This window comes from Eumetopias jubatus, unplaced genomic scaffold, assembly GCF_037043125.1.
Source record: "Eumetopias jubatus isolate StellerSeaLion01/CBP00866 unplaced genomic scaffold, mEumJub1_p1.0 scaffold_6, whole genome shotgun sequence".
NCBI classification, from domain to species: Eukaryota; Metazoa; Chordata; class Mammalia; order Carnivora; family Otariidae; genus Eumetopias; species Eumetopias jubatus.
Window position 1 is genome coordinate 144,786,089 of NW_028274812.1, and position 27,846 is coordinate 144,813,934.

General features: G+C 48.3%; 1 protein-coding gene across 4 annotated transcripts in view; it reads right to left on the reverse strand.

The window, feature by feature from the left end:
• Positions 1-27,846, reverse strand: part of RIPOR2 (RHO family interacting cell polarization regulator 2) — a 220,767-nt gene that overhangs the window by 83,327 nt on the left and 109,594 nt on the right. Inside the window, exon 1 of one of the 4 annotated variants that reach the window (XM_028107362.2) lies at positions 26,086-26,285. The exons of the other annotated variants lie outside the window; for them this stretch is intronic. Coding sequence (XP_027963163.1) covers positions 26,086-26,146 — 61 coding nt within the window. The 5' untranslated portion in view covers positions 26,147-26,285. Of the gene's footprint in view, positions 1-26,085; positions 26,286-27,846 lie in introns of those variants that run through there. 4 annotated transcript variants of the gene reach the window in all.

The following is a 27,846-nucleotide window of genomic DNA, read 5'->3' on the forward strand; positions in this document are numbered from 1 at the left end:
GAAAGAAAGGCACATATTCATAATCATCGTACTTTCTGAATAGATCTTTCTTATAATCACATTGTGGGGTGTTTACATGACAACTGCTTCATGACACCATCTCGATTTGCCCTTGGGGAACCAATTATGTGTGGCTGGCCTATCTGTACCTCCTCTCCCCACCCCCTCCCCAATTCCCTTGCTCCATTGTCTGTTTTCGGTTGGTAGTCTTTTCTGGTTGAATGGGTACAAACACAAGCTGTCTATCTCCTCCAGTTCCTGGAGTTCGGCTTGGCAGATGAAAATAACCTGGGTCAAGAAGCCGTTCGGGAGCACGAGGCCCTGCTCAGGCCACCAGGGCAGAGGAAGCTCAAGTGGAAAGTCAATTGTGCTGTTGCCCCAAGGAGCACCTGTCCTGTAAGTAAAATGGACTTTCACTTCTACCACCACTTCCTCCCAAGAGAAGCAAGAAACTGGTTGTAGACTTCTGCCTTCGTTTCAGAATGAAAACAAAACAGCTTTCTTATTTTTCGCCCCAGCCCACGGCATGCAATGAGCAGTAAAATAAAACACTGGTTTGCAAACTCTTCAACCCAAGGGACTGTTGTTTGCCTGATGTGACCACTTAAAATAAAACGTGCAAGCTGTTCTGCTCCCTCTCCGTAACTGCCTTTGTCTGGGCTGTCCTCTCTTGACACTGAAAGATGAGCCAATAATCCGCGAATTAAATCAAAATGTAACAGAGAAGTGACTCGGTTACATTTAGAAGTGGGCCTGTGGTTGGTATCACAGCCAGGCTGTGGAGTTTTACCATAGTAGGGGTGTTTCCATTTAGTGAGTCAGATGCAGGGTCGACACCAGGCAGTCACGGCAGGGCCCCAAGCCAGTGGACTTCAAGACTCAAGGGTGGAATTTTTATGTGAGTTTAGCGACCAACACGGAGAGACATAAATAGCTGCTTCCCAGCCTCTTTGGCTTCTCTAGGTCACCCGTGAAAGGGGATGGGTCCCTCTCCCGCTGGAAAGAATTTTACTTTGCCGTCAACATAAGGAAGGAGAGCCGCTTCTGGAATCTGTGTTTGGGTACTCAGAGTGCTGTGCATGTCCTTAGTGCATGCTCTCAGTTATTCTTTGCTCTGGCTTAGTAGTTCTTTATATTTATACTAAGGATAAAACATTCACAGTGAAATCTCACATGAGAGTGTTGGAGAAGGAGAGAAGCCACACGAATTGGGGGGTCTTTTGGAAAAGCAACCCAGACAGCATGTGTTTACTAAACTGACTCTCCAATGTCACGTTTTCAGATGGTTGGACAGACACATTCATTACCTTCCTGGGGAAGAGCCATGATTTGGCAGGATCTCAGCGGAAGGGCAAGCCGAGCACAGGAGGCTTGACCCGGAGGGCTGGGCTGGAAGGAAGTGGTGAAGAGGGGGGAGGCCCTTTCCCCTGGCCGACCTTACCCTGCAATTTGCTCCTACAGAAGGGATATGGCTACTGGCTGCTTCCTAATTAACCAGCGGAGAATGGCCTGGCAATGCTGGCCCTTAGAGAGTTCAAGGTGACGGCCCCTGCTTGTGACAGACAGAGGGATAGAGACAATGCAGGCAGCCGGTGGGTGCTCCTGGGCGAACTCAGCGTCTGGTCCCACGACGCTGGAGAAGCAAGAGAAAGGAGGCCACTAGGCCGATACCGGGGTGGGGGTGGCAAGGAGAAGAGGAACATTCTCAGAGCCAGAGAGACCTCACAGAAAGCAAAAAGGAAGAACTGATTGCCTGTCAGGTAACAAAGGGGCAAATGCTGACCCAAGATGCGCAGCCCAGTCCCGTAGAGAGGGCCAACTGCAGTTTCTTTGGGAATGGGGGCACTGCTTCGTCTGGGTCCCAGAACTTCAACCAAGTGCATGGATCTGAGCGTGTAAAAGGTGGGAGCAGGAGGAAAGACAGCCCCAACATGTTTCCTGGGATTGTCAGGATCGGTTCCGCACAATCACAAGCCTAAGCTCCCTCAAGCGACACCTACGTCTGTCTCCAGGATAAGAACCTTCCCGGCGGCCAATCCCTACTCCCCCCACCCCCATCGGCCTGGCTCTCCTGGTTTTCCAGGGGCTCTTGCCCCGCAAGGCGCTGCCACCTCGCACCAGGACTCGCACAGCGCTTGGGCCACCTTAGCATCTGGATGGCGGCTGCTTGCGAAATTTCAGACGGCCCCCACCCCCTTATAAATGAAGTGCTCTCTCTCTGCTCCCCACCGCCCCCGGGGAGGAGGATAGGAGGTGACAGTCTCACAGGGACAGAGTTGCAGATGCCTTTCTTCTGCAGACCCCTCCCAAACCACAGAAACTTGCAGGGTGCTCCTGTCCTCAGGTGCATCGCCCCTCCCCCCATCCTTCCAGACCCAGCTCGGCGTCCGCGTGACCCATTTCTCCTGCTTGCCCCTTTTCTCAATTGTCATCTCGCCCCCACACCCCCACCCCACCCGCGTGGATTTCAGACCCACGGGGAAGGGGCTGGTTCCCAGCCAAGCTCAAGCCCGGCAGCTTCGGGGCAAATGAAGGCGCCGGACGCCGAGATCCCAGCCCTCGCTGGACTCGGCTCAGGCCTGGAGAGTGCGGGCCGCGGGGACCCACCCGAGGGCGTCCGCGCCGCCACCCCCGGAGCACGGACGGTCGGACCCGGCGCGTCCCCGCTCCAGCTACGCCCCGCCCCCGGGCACTGCCCCGGGCTCCTGACCATCTCCGCGGCGGGTCCCTCCGCTCTCCCCCGCGCCGCGGGGCTCCGCCTGCAGAAGTGCGTGTGCCCTTTCCCCCGGCAACTTCGCGGCCCTCCCCCGCGGGCAGCCCAGGACGCCCAGTCGGAACGGCTCCCGAGCCCGCAATGCTCTTTCAAGCCCAGGACGCCCCCGGCCACCCAGACCTCACCCGGGTTGCAAGCAAAATCAGAAGCATAAAAGAACACCCGAGAAGGGGCACATACCTAAAGACGAGAGCTCCTCGTCATGACAAGGGGACACTTGGGCTCTCCGGCATCTAACAGCCTCGGTGCCAATGCAATTTCCCGGCGGCCGGCACCCCCGGCTTTGCAGACCGCTGAGCTCGCCCGCGGGGCCGAAGGGACAGAGGGCCGCGGGAAGCAGCAGGGTCCCCGCGCGCAGACCCCAGCGGCCCTCCCGCGTCCGCTCGCGGCAGCTGCGGCCAGGGCTGCAGTTGCGGGGCCGGCGGGCGCGAGGCTGGCGGAGCCGAGCGCGCGGGCGGAGGGGCGGGGAGCCGGCGGAAGGGAGGCGCGGCCGCGGGGCTGGCGGCGGAGTGGGAGCAGGGAGGGGGCTGGGGGAGACAGCTGCTTGACAGGCACTTCGGCCGAACTCCGGGAGGCTGCGCTTTGCTCTGGCCTCCAGCTGATCGCCGGCGCGCCAAGCTGCTCAGCGGGAGCTGGTGTGGCAGCTTCGGAGTTAACCCGCGGAATTCGCGCTGGGGAGCGAGCCGGCAGTAGAGGGCATTGGAGGCGGAGGGCAGGGGGGCCGGCCCAGGCCAAGAGAGACCCTTTCAGCCCACCTTTTGGGATTTGGAATGGAGACTGTGCCTTGAAAACATTGCGCGGGGGGTGGCCGCGGCAGGTGTGTGTGTGTGTGTGTGTGTGTGTGTGTGTGTGTGTGTGTGTGTATGTGTGTGTGTGTGGTTGGGGGTGGCGGTGGGGTGAAGTTGGTTGTTCAAGGCAAGACTTGTGTTGGAAAGCCCCCCTGGGGAGATCTGCTTTGTGCGGGCGCTCCACTAGGCCCTGTTTGGGTAGACAGATCTTGTAATGATGGGGAGAAACAGTTGGGGTTTTTCTGGTTTTGTTTCGTTTCCGTGGATTTGAACTATACATAAAGCTTTCCTTTGGGAAACTGTGGGTCCGTCTGACAACCCATAGAGAGTCTTTTGGAGTGGAAACACAATGTATGAGACCGGGAGTCTATAAGGACCCAGAGACAAGGTCTCAACAGGGAATGTCTGCTCTGCTTCGGTTTCCTTATCTGTAAAGCCACCATACTGAATAAATTGTGTATTTAGGGTATGTTAAATAACACAGTACTGCAGGTGCATCTCCCCACCCCTCACCCCGCCCCAGCTTGGGATGCAGTAACTTTGTGAGTGAATTGGTAAGAATTGACGAACTTTAGACAATGACCAAAAGGGAACACTCCAGGAGACTGTGTCAACATGGGAACACCTATATCCAGTTGTGGGAAGGAGACAGCATCCTCAGCCTCAAATATGAACAGCCAAAAAGATAGCCTGATCCACGAATCACAACCCACCTAAGGGTCCAATAGGAGCAGAGTGTGCTGGATGTTTAGAAAGGCCACCCATGAGCGAGCAAGCACTGGTCTCTGCTTTAGACCAGGAAGTACGGCTGAGCAGTGAGTGCCTTGACAGTCGGAGGCTTTGGTTTTTCAAGACACCACCTCTCTTTGCCCTTCTTTTAACTTACAAAATAGTTCCTCAGTCTTCCCATGTAGGCATTTCTTTCAGAGGAGAAAAATGTGTCGACCACATGATAGGAACATTCCAGTCTGCCTGGCCAGTTATTCTTCATATGTTTTCAATATTGGTATTCTGGTCAACACGTAAGTCCCTGGTGAGGTTGGCTGACTTGAGCCAGTCCTTGCTATGCTGAACACTGCAGTTCATTGACGCTCTTCTTATATCCTTGGTTTTGGAGATCCTTCACAAGCATTGTATCATTTATTCCTGACTATACTTCAGCAGTAGGCATCACTACTCCCATTTCATGGATGCGAAAACCAAGATGCAAGAGTGTTAGTGTGACTTGTCCACGGTGTTGTTTTAAACAGCTACACTTGTGACACTTTGTTACACAGGAATAGATAACCAATACAGAGTCATCTTTTAAAAGATAAATATGTTGTGGTCACTCTCCTGCTCGAAACCCTGCATGCCCCATTTATTGTAGAATAAACCCAAACTCCATACCAACGCCTCACAAGTCCTCCCAGCCTCATGAGTACCCCCTCGTCCTCTTACTAAGCTCAGGCCACAAGGACCTTCTTTCAATTCCGTAAACATGCGAAGAGAGGTCTTCCTTGACCACCCACCTTTAAGTATAGTCTTCCCTCCAGTTATCCTTTTTCAAAACCCTATGTCTTGCAGAGCACTAACTGTAAATTGTAACGGTCTTACTTGCCTTTTTGCTTGTTTCTTGTCTCTCTTTCCCCGGACTGTGAGATCATACGGGCAGAGACCCCTTCTGTCTTGGACACTGTAGCCCCAACACAGGGCAAGGCTCAGTACCTACTTACTGAACGGAGGATGAATCCCTCTGCCATTCTGGATCACTCCTTCTTACTTGATCCTTTTCTTCCCTTGTCAACCCCACCCTGGCCTATATCCATCTGCTGGGCCTTTGCCCATTTTCCAATAGGGGAAATTCATCAAGATCCAGTTTAAATACTCCAGACTCTGTTTTCCCCCAGGCCCCTTGCCCCTTTCCCTGCTCCCTCACCTCAGACTGTCATAACACTTTAGGTCTTAGCATCTCTGCAGATGCTTAGCACCTTCGACCATGGATTATAGCTCTTTGTGTAGGACCTGATGGTTCCGGATATTTCTCCATTTACCTCCCTCTCGACAAAGAGACCTGGAGGGAAGCACAGATAAGTAGACGTTTGGGGAGAAAGGGATGAGTTACTGCAGATTAGCATCAGGGCTAATAGGGCTACGTAGAAAACTCCTGGAGGGAAGAGTAGGGCCTAATATCCACCCTAGAGGATAGTAGACTTTCTAGTTCCCCAACCTATCAGTCTGCCGGGGCCGCCATAACGGAATACCACAGACTGGGTGGCTTAAACAACAGACATTTATTTTCTCAGTGCTGGGGGCTGGAAGTCCAAGATCAAGGTTCTGGTGAGGGCTCTCTTCCTGGCTGGCACATGGCCATCCTCTTGCTCTGTGCTCACACGGTCTTTCCTCAGTTCATGCACCCAGAGAGAGGGCATGAGCTCTCCGGTGGTGGCTTCCTTACAAGGACACCAATCCTTATGCGTCATGACCTCGTCTAACCTTAATTACTTCCCTATTCCAAATACAGCCAGACTGGGAGCAAGGGCTTCAACATATGAATTTGGGGGAACACACACATTCAGTCCCCAACACCCACCTTCCCAACGCCACTCCTTCCTGATGAGGAACGGGACTGTTGGAGACTTCACACGAATTTCACGGGAGGGAGGGGGCAGAGGATTTCACAAGGATTATAGATGATGCCTGGTGCCTTACAGACATTGTCTCACCTAAGCCTACTGCGATCCCTCTTTCTATTACTGCCCCCATTGGAAAGATAAGAAAACTGATGCTCTCGCAGGTTGAGAAAGCAACGTGCTCATGATCACAAAGGTGAAGCTTTTGCTCAAAGTCAGAGGTGAGAAATATTTAAGGCTCTCTTTGCTCTAGTACATTCCACTCTACACCCCAGTTTCCCCCTTCGGGCTCGGGGTATCTTGTTGAGGCTTGGGTGCGAGTGTGGGGGCAGGGGTGTGTATGTGGGAGCTGGAAGCCAGGGGACCTCAAGGGGCAAGGGAGTGGCTCCTAGACTTTCTGTGAGCTGGCCTCAGCATCCCAGCTTTGGGACTAAAGCTCTGAATGGGAATGAGGCTGGCATGGTAAGTCAGCTACCCTCCTCGAGCTCCGCCCCCCCCCCCCCACTCCAGGAAAGGAACGCAGCACATGGGGTATGCAAGGTGAACGCCCAGCAACGGGTTCCTTTCCCTCATTGCACCTGGTAGACGGGTCTGTCCTGAGGGACTTCGTAGACTCCACAGTTCCCAGTGGAGACCCTTTCTTGAGATCAGGGACACGTACGAGTGAGGGACCGGGCAGCATGGATTGGCACAACCAGGACCCAATCCTTAGTGGAGGTTCCAGTGTGAATCCCAGAGCCCAGGGTCACACAACCAGATAGAGTCAGCACCAGAACCAAGACCTCCTGGTGCGTAATCCAGAGGACTTCACGCTGCCTCTCAAATCACTGGTCCTGCTGTGGTCACCCAAGTCTTCATTCTTGGGTGGTTATTTCTCCCTGTCTCCTCTCTCGCTGTTAGAATACCACTTCCTTCTCTCTAGATCCCTACTATCACCTAACCAGGACTCTTCTAGCTCAAAACTTCATTGATCCAAGTCTTTGGAGACACCTTGGCTGAGCCCCTGGAACCTCATCCAGGGAAACAGTGGGGCCCAGAGCTCATCAGGCACCAGGCAGGGTGGAGGAAGGGGCGCAGATATTAGAGAAAACTCTGCTAGTTCAGACTCTATGTCACTCTTTCATGCCCCTGGAAAGACATGGGTCTCCCAAAGGAGAAAGAGTTTAACGCAGGTTCCTCTGCCGCCCTCCCCAGATGTCAGTCTTAATTGAAAACACCCCAAGGTACCGATGAGAGCTACCATTTCAACAAGGTGTTATTTCAACAAGCTGTTGTTTCAACTAAGGGCAGGAGACACAGAGGTAGACATGACAGTCATGTAACCCGTCTTGTAGAGGCTGGCATGAGGACAGCCAGACATAACTGAGGTGGGTGTTAGGAAAGAGGAAGAAGTACCATGGGTGCTATGGGAACTGTGATTATTTCTGGTTCCATAAAATAGGGTGTTTGAACTTCAGCAGCACTACAGTAGCTGAATTTTATCCTGCTTTTCACTCATGGGTGTTTGTTTAAGCCCCTTTTGTTAAGCCCCAGTGGGAACAGCATTGGCCAAGCCAACCTGATTGCTCTTTCCGCCACCAATTGATCTAGTAAATACGCAATTCCTCGGTAGAAAGCAGAAGAGCAGCCAAAATGCAACCAATTTCGTTTCCTGACTTAAAGATTTAGATATTTAATACGTGCCTGAAGACCCACTGCTATCATGAAGCGACACTGATGGAAGGTCTCTGAGATTTGGTTATATCTAGGGACCCTATTCATTTATATTTCTATATATTCCTTCTGCCCATGATGCTAGTGCATTCTGGCTTCTACTAGGTCTAGTTGACTAGTCCTAGGGGTAGGCAGATACAACTGAGATCTACTCTCTTTTCATAACTATGGTGTTTAATATCCATGTGGACAGCAGATCTAACATCATGATTTTGAAATTCCTTCTCTACTCTTATGACCTTCTTCTGTAGGCATTCGGCCACCCAAGTGCACGGCCAGATCATGGCTTGGAATGCTGCCGGCTCTAAGATTCTTGAACCCCTTCCTTATACTGTAACTCTTTACCCTCCACCTTGCTCACAGCTGCTGAATTCTTCCTTTGCCGCTCTGGCCCATCTTTCCCTATTTCTTTTTATCGTTGATTTTCTAACTTACGAAGGGCAGGAGAGTCACTCTGGGAAAGAGTTTAAAATGCAGATTTGTGAGTCACCCTCTCTCCCATTCCAAGACAGCCATTTTAACAAGCAATGGTTCTGGCACAACCATTAACAAGTTGATGGTTCTGGCACATTTGTCTCAGAATGCACTTGGGGAAACACTGGTCTGGGTAAGATCTAAACAGGTGCCCAGCCCGCTTGGCACTACCGTGTGGCTCTAAAAGTCTTTTCAGTACACCCCACTGCCCTGCACTGCCGGCCCTAAGTTCAGCTCTTCCAGCCATGCTCGGTGTCCAAGGAGCAGCCCTGCCAAGAGTCTCTGACCTGGAGACACTTCGGTTCTATTTTGGTTCTGCCAATAGAAAACTCAGGGCAAGTCTCCACCTTTGAAATCTGTGTCCTCACCTATCAAATGAAGGGTGTGGACAACTCGATTGCCAAGTGCCCTTTCGGCTCTGACATTTGACCATTCCTGCCTCCATCGTTTTGCTCAGGTCACTTCCACTGCCTGGAAATTCTCTGCTGAGAGTTGCCCATCGCTTTTTCTCTGATGTTTGTCTCTAGAAATCCTGCCTAGCGTCTGAAGCTCTAGTCCAACACCAGCTTCTTCACGACACCCTCCTTGGCCCGTCATGCTCTCCCCGCATTCTCCTGTAAGTGCTGTGTCCCCCTGAGTACAGACCCAGTCCCCTAATTTCCTTCCGTCCCAGATATTTGGTACACTTCTCCCCATTAGTATATATGGTCCTGGATATCAGAAACTACGCTCAGGGCCACTGACAGTAGTGGAAGCTTTATATTAATGAGTGTGGAGGACAGTCAGCTGGCTTCTGTCATCTTTTCCCCCAGAAAAAAGAGCATAACATTCCTGCATTGATTGACACCAGAGCTGCACCTACAGAAAGAAGTATGCTTCGCCTTGACAATGACAGCTGGGTCCTGCTTGCCGCTTTCTGAACTGAGAGCAAGGCCCCATTCCCTCTGCCTGTGTCTGGCACTGATGATAAGGTTCCCAAGGGAGTAGACATCTCAGGCTGTGGCTTCTCACCATTCTTACACTATCTGCTTGCACAATGGGAAACGTGTTTGGCCAACACACCTAGCATTTCAGTGTGTCCCAGGGACGGATGTCTCAGAGATGGTGAAATCAGGCCTATCCACTTGGGCAAATGACCCCAGTCTGAAACTCCACCTCCACCCCCACTTGTAGTTTCTACGCCAAGTGACCTGGAAGGCTATGGGGGTAGAAGATAGTCAGCAGAAGGTTCAATGCTGGCAGGAAATAAAACATGCCTTAAATGTGGCAAACAATCCCCTTCTATCCAGAAACTTGAGATTGCCTTGCTGATACATTATTATTACATGACAGGGAGAGGTCATTTTCTGCAGCAATATCATTTTGACCAGCAGTTCCCAATTTTTTGGTCTCAAGACCTATTACACAATAACATAATCTAGGCTAGCCATTTTAAATTTCATGTAACATGTATATGTGATATATATACATAAGTGTGTGTGTGTGTATAATTATATATATATATAATCTAGACTAAACCCCTTTATACTTAAAAAAATTAGGGGGCGCCTGTGTGGTTCAGTTGGTTAACCGTCTGCCTTCAGCTCAGGTCATGATCTCAGGGTTCTGGGATCGAGCCCTGCATTGGGCTCCCGGCTCAGCGGGGAGCCTGCTTCTCCCTCTGCCTCTGTCCCTCCCCCTGCTTGTGCTCCCTCTCTCTGTCAAAAAAATAAATAAAGTCTTTAAGAAAAATTATTGAGGATCTTTATAAAAGAGTGACCTTATAAAAGAGTGTTGGGAAACCTCAGGGGTCCTCAGACCACATATTGAGAAGCTCTGATCTACCCCGACAAACATTTGGGCAGAATGTTAACTTTGCAAATTCCTAGAGCTATGAACCCTTTAAGGCTGAAGGCAAATGGCATAAATTTAATTCACTAAATATTATTGCACAAAGACACTAAAATAAGTATAAAATAATGAAAAAATGACCATAGAAGTGATTGGAAACTGTCAGTATATATGTGTAAACACAGGCCTGGTACTTGGTAGGTAAGCTGTTTTTTAAGGTTATAAATTGACTTTTGCTTTATAGTAAATCTGTTCCCTTTTCCTCATCAGCAGGGGGACATAAGAGATTTGCCTGTGAGTTTCTCCAAGGTGATTTATTTATACCGTGTCCCCAGGCCCGATGCAGTCCCTGGCTAGCAGGCTATCCTGCATCGCCCCTTCCTGTCCATTCTCCAGCTTCCAGCCTCTGCTCTCTGTCCCGGGGGCTGCCCTGCCCGGGATGCCCGGTTGGGTTTGGCCAGTGGAAGCCCCAACAGGAGACAGGTAAAAGGAAAGGGAGTGGAGCGAGGGTGTCCATTCCTTGGCTCTTCCCGGTGAGGTCATGCTGGGCTGGCTGTGTCCCCTCTTAAAAGATGACTGCTCCCCGATGGGAGCCCTGTCTGCCTCCATCCTGTAGGTTCTCGCAACCTCTTCCCCGCCCCTCCTTTGGACCCCGCAGTGGCACTGGCCCCACTGGGCCCTCTGGTTCCCCCACACTCCACCCACACCTTTGTAAGCCATCTCTTTGTACAGAAAGCTCCGTTGAATTATTCTAACTGGCGGGAGCCATCGGTTTTCTGATAGTGCCTTGATGGATACGCATTAACAGTTGTCTATTGCTTATTGAAAACAATGTAAAATCTGCTTGTATTCAGTCGTTCACGTTTTAAAATTCTTTCTTTAGTTAACTCCTCGTTGTTTTTCTCTCTTTTTTAAAAAGATTTTATTTATTTTAGAGAGCGAGCGATCGGGGTGGGTGGGGCGCAGAGGGTGAGGGAGAGAATCTCCAGCAGACTCCCTGCGGAGCGCAGAGCCTGAGGCGGGGCTCAAATTCAGGACCCTGAGATCGTGACTTGAGCCGAAACCAAGAGGCGGAGACTTAGCCGACTGAGCCACCCAGGCACCCCTGTTTCTCTTTTGATCTTAGCCCAGGGCCATTGTTGCACATAATCCCGTTCCATCCCTTTTCTCCTGACTGCCCCCCCCCCCCCAGTCATGCAAAGTGTCATCCCAAACATCAGTCCCTCCCTAAGGCATAGGAGTGAGGCTATTAACTTCAGGAGGTGAATTTAGGAGGCATCCCAGGCCCGGCAGCCACATTCCTGAGAACTTCATCACGGCCAGTGAGGCCTCCTGATCTTCAGGGACGTCATGCCGGAGTCCAGTTCAGCCTGAGACAGGTCTCTGCGAGGTTAAGTGAGCTGTCACTACTATTCGAGCGAAGCTGGATGCTAGAGCCAGCGGCAGAGCACCCGGACGGCCTGGCACATGGGAGAACACCCTGACTCGGGGCCCAGGTTCCTCCAGGCTGGGCCCTTCCCTGAGCAGCTGCTCCTGGTCCTGCTCTGGGGAGGCCCGTGCCCCCTCCGCCGGGCCTGGAAGGCATTAGCTACCCTTGCTAGCTTCAGGGCCTCCGCCTCTTTCTTCCTAGATCACCACTTCACAGCCTCCACCCCCACCCCCACCCCCACAGACATTTTATGCAAAATCAGGACACCAGAGACAACCTCCCTCATCTCCCCGCCCCCCACCCCTCCCCCGTTTCACGTTGCAGAGGTGAGAGTGGCAATCTGACTCCCCAAGCACAGCTTGCTCAACCCACAAAGGCTTCTCAGGTAGCAGGAACCGGGCCTGGCCCATATCCCCCCCACGTTCCTTCTCTGCTCACAGGCAGTCCGCAGCTCTGGCAGCTTCGGCTGCGAGCTGTGACAACAGGACAGGGTGCCGTCACCCTCCATGATGAGCCAGGCAGCAAGCCTGCTGTACTGTCCCTAGCTGACGGTGCTCTTGAACCTGATAAATTATCCACGCCACCGAAGTGTAATCGGCTGTCACATTCGAAGTAGGTCATTCACGCTCAGGCTGCTGGAGGTGAAGATTTCACCGCCACGGTAGCAAATCCAAGTGCTTTGGTTTAAGCGGATCTCCAGAGAAAGTGGCTTCTCCGAGCAATCCCCCATTAAATAGCTTTCATCGGATCCCGGTTATGTTTTCATTAGCGGCAGCAGGAAGAGCCTGGAACAGCTGTTTGCTGGCAGGCTCAAGCGTGGGGGGCGGGGGGTGGAAGGCTTTGTTCAGCCTCTTCCTTCACTGACCCTAGGGGGCTCCTCCAGGAAGATAAATGTGAACACCTCTGCTCTTTTCGTTCTTTGCACCCGAGACGGTGGCCAAGTCAGAACAAGGAACGTAACCACCCGGCAGTGGCAGGTTTCAGAAGCGCTAAGGTGCACAGGCCTCTCGGAGAAGAGCCTCTCAGCCCTGGGTGCCACGTTCAAAAAGGAATTCAAGGTCAACAGCTGTGGCCGCGTGCCCCTGCCCCCCGTTTCATATCCTGAGTCACAGACGACTGGCCCCTCTTCACTGCTCAGAACACACTTGCCCTCTTGTCGGCAAAGATGTGTTACTCAACTCAAGTACCCGCTGGAATACGAATATTTGACTGGCTATTTTAGTGTTAGGAGAGTTACTCACATGTTAATATGTTCTTGTAATGGTTTTTGAGGATACCCAAGATTATCTTACAGGAGGGAGAACAGTTTTCCCCAGGATTAGAACAAAGAGAAGTGGTTGAAGATGTTGCTTGGGGGATTTGAGTTAAAATCAAAGCGAATACGCTGATTGCCAGCTCTTGGTGTTAAATGGACATGTAACTGAGAAAAGCTGATAAATCTCCCTGGGGAAGGGAAAGAAGGGAAGGAGTTTAGCAACGAGACTGACCCCCTGCCTGCCTTCTGTTTAGGAAGATAGACCAAAAACCTCTGTGGGTCTCTTCCTGCAGAGATTCTACGGATGTAGAGCCTTGGAGCCAAAGGGAAAGAAATGCAAGCATTTTCACTTGGTGAGCAGAGCATGCAATTCAGGAGGCCACAATATAGACGGAGAGTCTTGGATGCTCTTCTATGACTATCAGATTTATCACAATGGTGCTTCCAAGGATAGCAAGCTCTCTCCTTCGAATACACCCTTGCAAGAAGCCTGCCCTGCTCATCCAGCCCTTCCCCTCTGTTCTTTCCTTTAATTTCCCTTTAGTGTTTATAAACAGTTTGCATTACAGTCTTGAACGCCTGGTTTTAGGGAACAGCCCATATCAGTCATACAGTCCAATCCCCATAAGCTAGAGGTGAATCTGTGAGTAATTTTCAATGATGTATATGCCACTGACACTTCCCGAGTGCCCACTGTTGTGGCTGCTTGGTGTGGGACTCGGCGAAGCCAGCCGCCATGTGCGTCTACACTGCAAACATAACCCACCGGAACTGGACCCACCTCCCAGCCCCCTCCTCCAGCAGCCCCCCTCGTCTCAGTAAACAGCCAGGCCACCCTTCCGGATGCTTGGGCCAAAGTGCTGGAGTTATCCTTGGCAACGCCGCCCCACCCTTACATCCAGAATTAATCCCTGTCAGGCCTGGGAAGGGCCCCATCCTCTCTCTCCTGGAATACTGCAAGTCTTTCAAGTGGCTTCCCTGCCTTTGCCCTCCAGGCCCCCATCTTCACTTTCAAGACAACAGTCAGAATGATCCTTTTGAAAGGCAAATCAGATTATGTCACTGCGCTCAACACCCACCAGGGTCGGCCCATCTCCCACGGAGCAAAAACTCAAATCCCTACCATGGCCTGTAGGGCTTTACAAGAGCTGGACCCCCAGAAACCGCTCAGATCTCATCGTCCACCCCTCTCTGCTTTCACACACCGCACGGCAGCCACACCGGCCTCTGGCTCTTCCTGGAACATTCTCCCCCAGAAGTCCAGGTCAGACCCACAGCTCCATCAAGCATCTGGGTGTCTATCAGCAGAGCCTTGTTCTGACCTGACCACCTGACCTGAGCACCATGTTCTAGCCTTCTGACCACCTTGCTCTATCCTTCTCACCCTGCACTCAATTTTTCTCCATAACCCTTCTTTCCATCGGACACATCCCGTTGTTCCCTGTCTACTGTCTGTCCTGCTCCACGGCAATATAACTTCACAAGGGGTGGGGCTGTGTCACAGTCACTGCTGATCCCAGGAGCTGAATAGAGCCGAACCTAGTGCATGGCAGACATTCAATAAGTCTTCTTTTAAAAAAAAAATATTTGAGAGAGAGAGTGAGAAAAAAAGAGAGAGCATAAGCAGGCAGATGCAGAGGCAGAAGCAGGCTCCCCACTGAGCAGGGAGCCCGATGCGGGACTCGATCCCAGGACCCTGGGATCATGACCTGAGCCGAAGGCAGACGCATAACCGACTGAGCCACCCAGGCGCCCCAGTAAGTATTCTTTAAATGAATGAAAAAGCAAATCTTATATCCCTAAATAGCTCATAAGATCCTGAGCAAGCTGCATCTTGTCATGATGCTACTCCTTTCTAGACAAGCCTCAGTAGGTGCCCATCTCAAACCACCGATGCAGATTCTAAAAACTGATTCCCAACCAGACAGAAAGTGGTAGGAAGAATTCCCATACCTCTCATGCATTCTGTTATAAAGAACACAGTCTTTCTAAGATTGTCAGCTAAGCCCAGCCTTGGTCAGAATCAGCCACTTCTATCTCTCATGGAAATTCAGTTCCCTCCTGTGACATTTATGTGGTTCGAGAAAAAGCAACTGTTCTGCAGGCTTTCAGGAACTGCCTGGTACTTCCTCTTTTTGGTTTGTTTGAGTGTAGTTATTCCTAACTCTTTTTTTTTTTAATGTAGTTATTCCTAACTCTTTTATATATATATGCGGTAAAATGTGCATCAGACTTACCATCTTAATAATTCTTAAATGTATAGTTGAGTAGTGTTAAATATATTCGCACTGTTCTGCCGCCAATCTCCAGAGCTCTTTTCGTCCAGCAAAACAGAAACTCCATACCCTTAAACAACAACTCCTCTTCCCCCCTCTTCCCAAGTCTTGGCAACCACCTTTCTGTTTTCTGTTTCCAGACATTTGACTACTGTAGATACTTCATATAAGTGGAATCATACAGTATTTGGTGGTGTTTTTGTTTGTTTGGTTGTAACTGGCTTCTTTCACCTAGTTTAATGACCTCAGGTTCCTCCACATTATAGCAAGTGTCAGAATTTTCTTCCTTTTTATGGCTGAAGAATATTCCATTGTATGTATGGACCACATTTTGCTTGCCCATTCGGCCATCGATGGCCAATTGGGTTGCTTGCCTCTTTCGACTTTGTGAAGAGTGCTGCTGTAAACTCGGGGGTACAAATATCTCTTCAAAACCCTGCTTTCAATTCTTTTGACTATATACCCAGACGTGGAATTTCTAAATCATATGACAGTTCTATTTTTACCTTTTTGAGGAGCTGCCATACTGTTTTCCAGAGTGGCTGCACCAGTTTGCATGCTCACCAACAGTGGACAATGGCTCCCTGACTCTTTTTGACAGCAAGATATTTTCCCCTCCAGCAAGTTAAAACTCCTCAAAGATGCCCAATAGAGCTGAACATTCCTGCTGTTTCTAACGCTTAGCAACCAGGAGCCAAGCGGCCCCCACTAAATGTGCGTGTGTGTGGCTGTGCTTTTCACTCATTCCTTCATGCCTGTTTTGAAAAGGCTTCCTTGTCCTCAAATTAACATGCAGGCTAAGTGGACACACACTGGTCTGCATTGCAGACGAAGGGCAGTGGGCAAGAGCCACCTCTGTCTTGCAGTGACCAAAGCTCTGCTAATCCCATGTAATCTTCTCATGCAAAGGTAAGGTGTTTCTGTTTGTAAGCCGGCAGAGGCAGAGGGAGAAGCAGACTCCCCGCTGAGCAGGGAGCCCGATGCAGGGCTCTATCCCAGGACCCCGGGATCATGACCTGAGCCAAAGGCAGATGCTTCACCGACTGAGCCACCCAGGCGCCCCAGAAAGTATTCTTTAAATGAATGAAAAAGCAAATCTTTATATCCCTAAATAGTTCATAAGCTCCTGAGCAAGCTGCGCCTTCTGATGATGCTACCCCTGAGGCCTGGCTTGGTCACCCCACAGTGAGTCGGGAGACTCGGGGTGATGTGTGTGAAAGAGCCAAGAAAAGGACTGGAATCATGCTCACACATCAGTGGTCCCTTACCACGAGTTTCCAAGGACCTTGGACCTTGGAAACCTGGCGACCCAAGGAGTCAAAAGGGGAGGAAAATCCCTTGAGCTGATGCAGAGATGTGAGTGGAAAGGACCGTGGACATGCCCTGTGCGCTTTCTTTCACCTCATTCACGGCGGGCTCGGAGAACAGGTCCCTAGTCCTACTGTGTCTCCCCCTCTGGGATGCTGCACCCTCTCCTCGGTTTTGTCTCGGACCACAGATTTTTTCATCATCCTTCCAGCTGGTATTACAGAGCAGTGTCATATGGTGACATGTATTCTCTTAAAAAGAATATTTAAAACAATAAAAGGGGGATAAATCTTCCTCTTAAATGGGGATTTAAAAATAAGATCCTCCCAGCAGATGTGCAAAGGAGAAAAGCTGGAGGGAGACACGGTTAAGAAACTCTCAGTGACCTCAAGAGGCAAAATGATTTGGAATTTGATGACATAGACCTGGGGTCAGCAGACTTTTTCTAGAAAGAGCCAGATCGCAAATATTTTAGGCTTTGTGGACCAAGAGGCAAAAAACAAGGAAATTGTGTAGCTACCTCCATATAACAAGAGAGAAAATAAAATTTCACTTATTTTTATTGACAAAATTTGAAGTATAATTGAGCACTTGCTCTTTTTTGGTATTCCTGGTCTGCTTAGGAGAAGAATGGAATTCTTTGTCTTTGGGAGAACATTTTGCATAATTGGAGTTCAAGGTTTGCTGTTCTCCATCACTAAACCAATGGCAAATGTTCATCTGTAAAAACCATTCTCATCTTGCAGGCTATGAACAAAAACAGGCAGTGGGCTGGGATCGGCCCACAGGCCGTGGTTTGCCAACTCCTGACTAGCTCAAGACGGGGCAGAGCGCCACTGACTCCCTGCAGGCCCTGCTCAGCGGTGCCTGGCGGGTTGTAAAGGCTGGAGTACCATTGGTGGTAGGAGGATACACAGGGCCTTTTTCCATCCTCTGCCCTCTAGCCCGCATTGTTTGTGTCGTCTTTTCTCAAACAGATGGTGATGCTCCTGACCCCCCACCAGGTGTGTCTCCAGGAGTGGGGAGGATTGGAGTCGGTCTCTTGCTAGTCACCCCTGCTACAGTTGGTGTGACTTCTGACCCAGCTGACCACTTACTTGCAGTGGTCATAACTTCCACGGAGTGGGGCTCCACCAAAATGTGTTGATTAGTTCACAGCAGGTTGATCCTATTAACTTGTTCTCTGCCCCATGCAGAATGACTAATAAGCAACTGAGCTAATATTTGTCTTCCTGGACGTGTGTGTGCACATTAATGTATTTACAAAATATATATATACAAACAGATCACCACAATTTCCTCCAGGAGGTTTTATCATTGAAAATATTTTAAAAAGCAGTGGAAGTAAAAACACTACCCTAGGAGAGAGGATGTTCGTTGTTGAAGCTTCTTTTAAAATCTTAATGGCTGTCCTAAAATAGTGACATGTATATAATTCAAATTTCAATGGGTGTTATCTTTAAGTTAGAAATGTTTTCACAAATATAGAAAGCCTAGCGTTTCTCAGATTACTGAGACGGGGGAGGCAGTAACTGTGGTATGTTTACCGCAAGTAAATATTTACCCAGGAAATAGGGACTGTATGTCGTTAAAGATACTGTTAGAGATATGATTCCTGACCTCCAGAATTCCTGACCAAGGCGAGGGGACTCTCTCCACAAGAAAACTGCCCTAGCGTCTAGTACTCTTTAATACTCAAATAATTTCCAGAGGGAGACCAGATTGGCTAACAGTAAAAAATGGGTAGGAAATCACATACTTACTTTGTGCCCAATGGTGGGCTTATTCTGAGCCCCGCCTTGGTCACATGGTGGAGATCAGATAGCAGCCAGGCTTATTAATTCATGAGCCAGAAACACCTTTATATTCCCAGGAAAGAATCTGAAATGAGCAGTCTGAGTAACTGTGCTCTAGTCAGCTTGTGTCTTTGTTGATCACAGGCCAGGAGTAGGAGAGGGAAACTGTACAGACTTGGGAGGCTGGGGCAGCTGAGAAAATCAGTCTGATAATAACTGACGTTTACCTAGTAGGCCCTTAATGGTTTTCCGTTACCTCACACATTATCTCCTTGAACTTCACAGCAATTTTCTCAGGAGGTGACAACCACCGCCACCACGACCACCATCATCATCACCACCACCACGGCCTCCACCATCATCACCATGACCACCCCCACGACCACCATCCTCACCACCACCATGACCACCACCACCATGACCACCACCACCATGACCACCCCCACGACCACCATCCTCACCACCACCATCATCACCACCACCATGACCACCACCGCCATGACCACTATCATCATCACCATGAGCACCACGACCACCACCACCACCACCATCACCATGGCCACCATCGCCACCACATAACACCATCATCATCGCTATCACAATTACCATCACCACCACCACCCCAACATCATTATCACCATAATTATCATCCCCACGTGGAAGAAGGAAAGTCAAGCTTCTGAAGGGTTAGGTAACTTTCCTAAAGTCAAACTACTAGTAAATTGAAATAGATCTTTTTGAGTCCAGATATTTTGCTCTTTCTACTATGCTACCTTCCCTCAGTTTGGAAGTCTGAATGGTAATGATCAAAGATTTAAAAACAATGGTGGCTCTAGAATTTTTGTAAGCAAAGTACTTAGTATAGCAACATGGCTGGAGAAGGGGTTTGGCCCTCTGCTAGAAGCTGTTTGCAAGCATATAACTTTATAGTGTAGATCATTCAAAATAGCCATGTTTTCTGAAGAAGATTTTTATCATGTTTTTTCATTAAGAGTTAAAATTCTAACTTATGTTTCAGTTTTTAGGGATACTAACGGAGATTAATCGGGGGCTGAAGCATGCCCCACCCAAAGACATCCTTGGTACCCCTCAGTATATAAACTAGAAATTGAAGAAGAGTTTGTTTTTCCTAATATTTCAGTCACATAATTTATCTGAAAGTGGTTAAAAGTGCCTTGCACAAATCACATCTGCATATTTGATTCTCTGACATACTTTTCTTCACATACCATTCTAATCAGTTCGTTGTGCTGATATAAATAGGAAGAAAAATCCCACCACAGAAAATATTTTCATATTTACTCCTCAGAGTTTCCCAAATGCCAATTTAGAGAGAAAAAAAATTTGATTCAACTGCTCAGCCAGCTGACTCCACTTGTGATCTGAAAGTCAAGGTATTCTCTTCCTGTTTCTTAGCTGAATGGATGGTTTAGAATGAAGTTGAGAGGGAGAAGGGTCCAGCTGGTTTTCCCCTGTTGCTGTTTTGAGTGGTAGAGTGTATTTAAACATTTAACCCCCAATGATCCAGAGACTAAGAAGGAAAACATTGCAATTTAAAGATGACACCATAATCTCATCACTTTTCAGAAGGCAGCAATTTGTTCTTTCTTCTCTTTGTTTTATTTAGAAATGTTTATTTCCTAGGGCTACACCTCATTATACAGCTGAGGATGAAATACCAGATCTTTTTCTGTTTGCTAGGTTATCTAATACTGACAATCTTTACAAAGTTGACACAGTGATTTTTTCCTCTCTTAAATTCTTACTTTGTATCCATCATTGACCTTCCCATGTCTTCTGCCTGAAGCATTTGCTCAGGGAGGTAAAGCACGGAAAATGTAAGATGTGGAAAGTTCACGTGAGAGTGATACTAATTATAATTAATTATAATTAATATAAATTTAAAAATAATATAAATTATTTTTAATTCGTAAAACTGGCCACTATACCTGCCCTTTGCTATCCCAGCGTAGGTCAAAATCCTTCTCTTAAAAATACCTAAAAATGATCAAGTAGATTGTTTTATCCTGGAAGGGAAATTCTAGATGCCTGATGAGATATGCTCTGTCTACACAGCACAAGTGGTTTTTCAGCTTAAATGACCTGGTGTGCCTACCAACAAGGATCAAACACATCGGGTGCTCATCGGATCCCTCCCTTGCTCCAGGGTGGACGTGTCTTAGGGAATCATCCCACTCGCAGTCAGCCAGGTTCATCCACATCTCAGGCTCCCCAGAAACCAGCCCCCAGGATAGCCTGGAACATACTGAGTATGTTCACTATCCCACCAGCACCCAGGCGCCTGGGGGGCTCAGTCGGTGAAGCGTCTGCCTTCGGCTCAGGTCATGATCTCAGGGTCCTGGGATCCAGCCCCACATCGGGCTCCCCGCTCAGCAGGGAGTCTGCCTCTCCCTCTGCCCCTCCCCCCTTATGCGCACACGTGCGATCTCTCTTTCAAATAAATAAAATCTTTTAAAAAAATCCCTCCAGCACCTGCATTTTGGGGTTCACTTTCTTCTCTCCATTTTACTTGCCAGGACCAGTCACTATTTTTTTCTTCCTCTCTAACTCTTCTCTGTCCTTCTTCTGGTTAGTGGAAATAGTCATTTCCATTTGACTCAGCTAATACCTTTTCCTTCTTTAAAATCTCTTCTGAAACCCACTGAATCACAAACATCTTTGTTCAATGTCACAGCTGTTTGGCAAACAATCAATAGGCAAAATTTAGCCCTCCAAAAATAAATGAGAAGTTGAATAAGCCTGACACTTGCTAAGCACAATAAAACGCGTGAGGGGCAGTTAACTGGAGAAACCACATCTCTAACTCATATGCTGACTTGAGTAAGTGAAGTGACTTCCATCAAGGCGGGGGGGTGGCAATGCTACCAGTTTATTTCTCCGTTTTGGTCATAACAACTACACATTTCTTTTGCTTAAAAACATTTTTTTTTTTGGCCACACATAAATGGGTATGCTTATAATTTTTGTTCTCATGTCCTATAAAAGACATACTTGAGTAGGTCTTATACCATTCCTAAAAGGACTTGGCTGGTGGCTCATAAAGATATGAGATAAGCATTTAAAATGCTTTATTTGTGCTATTGGGCCCCTTTGGCTTTGGCCTGATCTAAATAGGTCACTCTGAGGTCACTGGAGGCCATTAATCGGGGAGGGGGGTGGACTCGTGGTTAAAACAGCCCACATAGCTTCAGTGCAATGTGCTATTTTAGTTTGTGCTCCTGAAATGACACCAGCTCTTTGGCACCAACCAAAGAAAGCTTCCTAGACATCTATGGGAAGGGAATGTTTTGCAATCACCCAAGACATAGGTGACAGAGGCTTGAATTGCTGTGGGGAGGTCTGTGTCTGCTCCATAACCTGTGACAAATAAAGGAGGGAAAACAACTTCCAAGCAAAGCATTTCTCCAGGACTCCGAGGGGTGGAAGCTGATCCAAGCAATCCTGGCAAATCACGAAAGCGAAGAGTGACCAACTGCTTTCAACTCAGGAAACTAGGGCAGCTCTTTCTACCCGTTCTCCAATCCCATTACTTGGGTCCACTTGAAAACCCCAGATATGGATTTTTGGAGAAAGGTCCAATATAGCTAAATACTAATTATTATATTTATACGATGTAGAGCGTGGCATAGTCAAACAAAACTCTCCAACTCTTCCTAGCCAAGATGTGTATATTTTTATGTTCTCTTTAAAAAAAAAAAAAAGATTTCATTTATTTATTCATGAGAGACAGAGAGAGGGGCAGAGGCAGAGAGAGAGGCAGAGGCAGAGAGAGAAGAATTCCCGCTGAGCAGGGAGCCCGATGCAGGACTCGATCCCAGGACCCCGAGATCATTACCTGAACCAAAGGCAGACGCTTAACCGACTGAGCCACCGAGGTGTCCCTACGTTCTACCTCTTAATACCTTTTCCATACAGGGTATGACTTAACCTCTGAACTTTTAGGATTTACTGGTTGTGTACATATCGTTAATTTAATCTCTTCTCTCTTTTAACTTTGGAAAGGGTGAATGTAATTCAGGAAACAACAGCAAAATACACCAGATTAGAGTTGACAGCATAACTGTTTCCCTATTAAAAAATCTCTTCCTTGGCTTCATAAACAGTAGAGACAGAAAGTGAGCATCTCTTCTACTTACAGTTCTGCTTTTTTTTTCTTTGATAAATCTTTTGCAGTTTTCTTGCTCTCTCTAAACTGAAATTCCTTTTGAATGGGAAAACGTGCTAATTTACTTGGCCTGGGGAAACGAGAGAGGTTTGGTTCAAAGCAAGTGGTATTTTTTCCTAAGTATCTGCTGGTCTGTCCAAAAGCAACCAACAGCTACTGGTTGAATGTTCTCCCTTTGGCCCATTCATCCTCACCCTGGAGGGTTCTCCTGCTCTGGGGTGGTTGACCAGGGACCCAGGACAGAAGTATTCTCATGCCCTGCTGCATTGTACCAGGCCCAGAGAACCTTCGGAGGTCCTGCAAAAACTTTGCTGTTTCCTGTGGCCTTTCTAGAAGCAAGGTCTTACAAGGCTCATGAGTGTCCAGGGAATATAGGAGCCCGAGAAATACTTTGCACTCATAGCTGTGAACTCGAGGTGTGTTATTATTCTAACCGTTGCACTTGACGAGAGAGCACTGAGTGGGGCCGAAAACGGGGCAGTGACTTGTGGCTTTGAGGAAAGAAGCAGCTTTAACTGGTGCCAAGGAGTCATTTCAGCTGCAGAACCAGCGACCGACCGCCACTGGGGGAACCATTCCCTCCCACACACGAACTCTGTCCTGTTCCTGAAAGCTGGCTGGGGGCCTCCGGTGCGCACGACACTGTTTTCTCTTATTATTTTGATCGCCGCCAGAATTGCTATGGTTATCATTACTGTAAACGTCCATCCAGCTACCTCTGCTCACATACACCAGCCTCGCTGCCAAGAAGGCACAGTGATGAAACAGTTTTAATTTGATACGTTTGAAATAACGATGGGAAAAGCGCATCTCATTCCAATGACTGATCTTTCCATACCTTGGTAATCAAACTGATCATTCTCCCAAGAAAGAGTGAAGTCTACCTGATAGCAGCCATGTTCTGAGTGGCAGGCTGATGTTGGGGTTATTTGGAAAGCAAACCCGAGGCGCTCTGTGTGTGTGTGTGAGAGAGAGGATGGAAAAGAGAGAGAATAAATATCGGGACTTCTGGGGGGTAGGTGGATCGCTGCTTCTCTCTCTCTCACTAACCATTTGCAACTCTCCCCTAGTACAAGAATGGAGGGGCACACCAGTGCTTCTTAATTCTTTGAACCATAACATTTTCTTTAACCACAGAAAACAATAGCTGAAGCAAACAGGATCTCAGAAAGGCAGTTAAAAAAATATTGCGAGCATGACTCATTTTTTTTTCTCCCCAGATCTCTATTGGTCCATAAACCTAAATGAATTTATATATACTTGTAAGCAAATGGACCTAAATTCTAAATCTGTGTTCCTTTAGGGGGAAAGCGTTCTTTAAAAATGTGTCCATTGTGAGGAAATATGGTTGCCTTAGTAACAAGCTCCTGGGCATTTTCCTTCCATTATATCAGAACGAAAAGCTTTCTGCTCTCCTAGGCCTGTTAAGTGAGCCAAAGCACAGATGAAACATACAGCAAGCATGAATCCCTGTAGGTAAATGCATGTCACTGTGCAGAAAAGATTAAGTAATAGAATGCTGGAATTTTTTAAATGAAATCTTATAGAGTGTGTAATCACCCCTCTTGTTTTAGTTGAAGGCAAGGCTCAAAGAGAGGCCATGACTTGCCCAGGACCCCACATCCACATGACGTCAGGGTCAGCGCTCCGATCCAGCTGCCAGTAACTTGTCGGATGAATGTTTGCCATCTCATACCTCTGAACGGTAGTTTATGAAGCTGAAGGACTGTAAATCAGTCCTATTTTGAATCCATTAGGTTACCCCAACATGTGAAAAAGCTCTTGGGCTTCACCTTCTATTCCACAGTAGGAACTGGTATTTCTTGAGCACTTAACTATGTTGTAGGCACTATTCTAAGCCCTTCCCTGCAACAACATTTAATCTGCACACCGCCTGTGAGGTTGATACTCCATTTTATAAGTGAGTGAACCGAGGCACACAGCGATGAAGTAACCTGCTCACGGTCACAGAGTGATTTAGGGGCAAAGCCCGGGCAGTGTAAACCCCACTGCTGAAACTCCTGACTGCCACCCCCAGCAGAACTTGCTTAAATGAAGCACCAGCTGGCCGAGCTCTCGCGGAAACGGGCAAACATGAGCCAGAACTCAGAGAACCAAATAAAAATACACTGGATGTTGGACTTACAAGGATTCTTTTGCTCATCTTTGGAGATTACGTTCCATGAGAAATTCAGTCCAGAAAGTGTAAAGCATATCACATGTGAAGCGCAATGCAACTATTACGAAATCTATTGTGAAGATGATCTGTATGACCGACCAGCACCGAGAAAACAAGGTTAGCGTAGCGAGTTACGTAACTTGCGTAAGTCACAAAAGGAGTTCAAGGCACATGAGATTTTGAATCTGCATCTTGTCCGACTCCCTACCTGACTCTTACCCATGCCTGTTGAGGTTGAAATAATCACCTTAATCATCAGGAAGGCTCATGGGAGAGATCCTACAGGTTCACCAAGCCTGCTTTGCGGAGGTCTTAACTCTCCCGCAGGGTGGGGCCACACATAAACGTAGTGTGGCGCATCGGACTATAGATGGCGCTCTTTAGCACCATAGTCAGACACAGAAAGAATGGCTTTGGGAAAGAAATGTGGTCTGGGGGTTTTGGGGGTTAGGTGAAAAATCAGCAGATTGTCCAATCTAGGCTAATCTGATTTCTGTTATGATAAAACTTCACATTATGACTTTAAATATTTCTGAGGTCAGAACAAAATAACAGAAAGACATCAAAACATTGGTAGTGGTTACACCCTTAGATGAGTAGGTTGCAAAGGAGTCTTACTATGTATACTCTGTAATTTTTCTTCACTGGATTCGTGTTACTTTAGTCACTCAAAATTTTACTAGTGCTCATTAAAAAAAATTACTTGATAGAGTTTTCAAAAACTTACTAGCTATGGGTTCTTACGGAAATCAACCCAAGTGATGAGATCCCTGAGCCCAGATTACCATTTATTTAGACAATTTCAAGTTCTAGAAAAGCTCCATCATTGGCAGCACTTGGACAAGACATCTGCAGGTTATGAGATTAGCCACTGAAAATCACAACCCTTACAGCCAAACCCCACCCCACAGGTCTGCTTGTGGAAGAACCGCAAAATAAGAAGGGAAAACTACATGGTGCCAGTGAGTATCAGAAGCTAGCATCCCAGCTGGAAGAAAAGGAACAGGGCATGGCCAGTTGGGCGCCAAATACATCTGAGGAAGAGAAAAAGATTCAAAGGGAAAGGGAGACGGGGGAGAGGCAGCTGGTGCAGATGTAAGCAATGTGGTGCCATGGAGAACCATCCATGGTCCATCTGTCGAACTGCTACCCCAGCGGCTCGGCTGTGTGCAAAGCACCATGACAGGCTTCCCTTAACGTGTTAGACAAGAGAGCACAGAAGGACGGGGGGAATAACTGAGGGCTCATTTCCTACCCTACACATTTATCTAGTCATGACTTTAAAAAAAAAAAAAAGATATTTGGAGGAACCATTCAACTCCCTTGCATCCTGCTTTGCCTTGTATTCGTTGGTGCCTAGATGGATGCCCACAACCACCAGGATGCTTTCAAAATACCCCAGCTGGGCAAAAGTTTCAAAGCTAAGCAAAGCAGACCCGAATGGGTGCTGCCAGAAAGACATTTACCTTCACCAAAAATATCACCCTCTTCCTCGCCCAGGAGCTCCTCGGGGTCCGGATACTGCATCTTGGAGAGGGCAGTGAGCCGGCGACAGCAGGAGCACAGCACCCACACTGACAGTCCCCACTGACAACAGGGCTCCCCGGGGGTGATTTCCTCTCCCCTGCTGCAGGTTGCGAAAGCCCTCAGGGAGGCAGCTTCCGCCTCTGCCTCTGCCCTCGGAAGGCAGCTTCATTCATATGAATAGGCTCCCCGAGCCTGAGCCTTTCGGAGAGTGCATGCCACGTGGGGTAATTCTCACCCCTGAGAAGAAAGAATTTTGGGGGGACGGGGGGGGGGCTGCAGATCCGGTTCGACCTGAACACAGATACCACCATTGCACAGTCTGAGTGCAATGAATTCTTTCAAAGCTACAACTTTCAGCTTTTCTTAAACAGGAAGACAGGCCTTTAACTTTCTTAAGAATTTGAACACAATGGGTAGCGTCGTAAGAGGGGGGCTGTTCACGTTTATCTTGCTTTTGCGTCCATGACAATTTCTCCAAAAGCACAGCCAGCCACTATGCCACACCGAAGAGGCACTTGGGGGGACCAAGCTTCTCCTTCACTCAGTCATAGCTGCCTTCTTTCTTTTTGCAAACCTCTTGCATTTGAGAAGGAGAAACTTTACAAGTGTTTAAACCGAGTTCAGCACACGTGTAGGTTCTTATTGGCTCAGTTAATCTATGGCCAAGCAGTAGATAACTTGTTTGGGTCAAACTTCCATTTCACAGTATTGACTCCATCTGGGTCTTCAGACCGTCACTAACATAGAAGAAAACTGACGACAAAGGAAACTCCTCCTAGAGAGGGAGGAGTCACCAACCAGTGAGCCTTCACAGGAGCCCGGGGCGGGTCCCCATACGGAACTACCCAGAGCTAAGTTCCCTATGGGGCTCAAACACCAGTCTCTGAGTGATACTGCAACTTCGTGTGGGGCTCGAGAGCTCTCTGTTGTGTTGTAAAGACCTCACAGGTGGTCAGAAGCTCAGAAAAGGCAAATAGAAATAGTGGCGAGGAGTTGTTAGCCCCCAGTGTTGACTTCTGGCAACTATTTACTGAGTAGGGTTTAAAAAAATATAGATGATAGATGATAGATAGATAGATTTAGATTTTTATTTATTTCAGAGAGAGAGAGTGAGAGAGCTCACGAGAGCAGGGTGAGGGGCAGAAGGAGAAGCAGACTCCCTGCTGAGCAGGGACCACCCCCCCCCCGACGTGGGGCTCGGTCCCAGGACCCCGGGATCATGACCTGAGCCAAAGGCAGACGCTTCACCGACTGAGCTACCCAGGTGCCCCTAAGAATATATTTCTCATTCATTGGCTTTATTTTTTAGAGCAGTTTTGGGTTCACAGCAAAATGGAGAGGAAGTAAGAGTTTTCCTATACACGCCCTGCCCATACACAGGTACAGCCTCCCCCATTAGCGCCAGCCGCATCCCCATTCCCAGCATCCATCATCAGAGAGGTGTCTTTGTTACAACAGTTGAGCCTACACTGGCACATCATAATCACTCAGAGTTCACAGTTTACCTTAGGGTTCGCTCTTGGTGTTGTATACTCTGGATTTTGACAAATGTTTAATGACATGTATCCACCATTATAGTATCATACAAAGTAGTTTCAGTACCCTAAAAACCCTCTGTGCTCTCTCTCTCTTCATCCACCCCTCCCACACACCTCCTGGCAACTGCTAATCTCTTTTAATTGTCTCCATAGTTTTGCTTT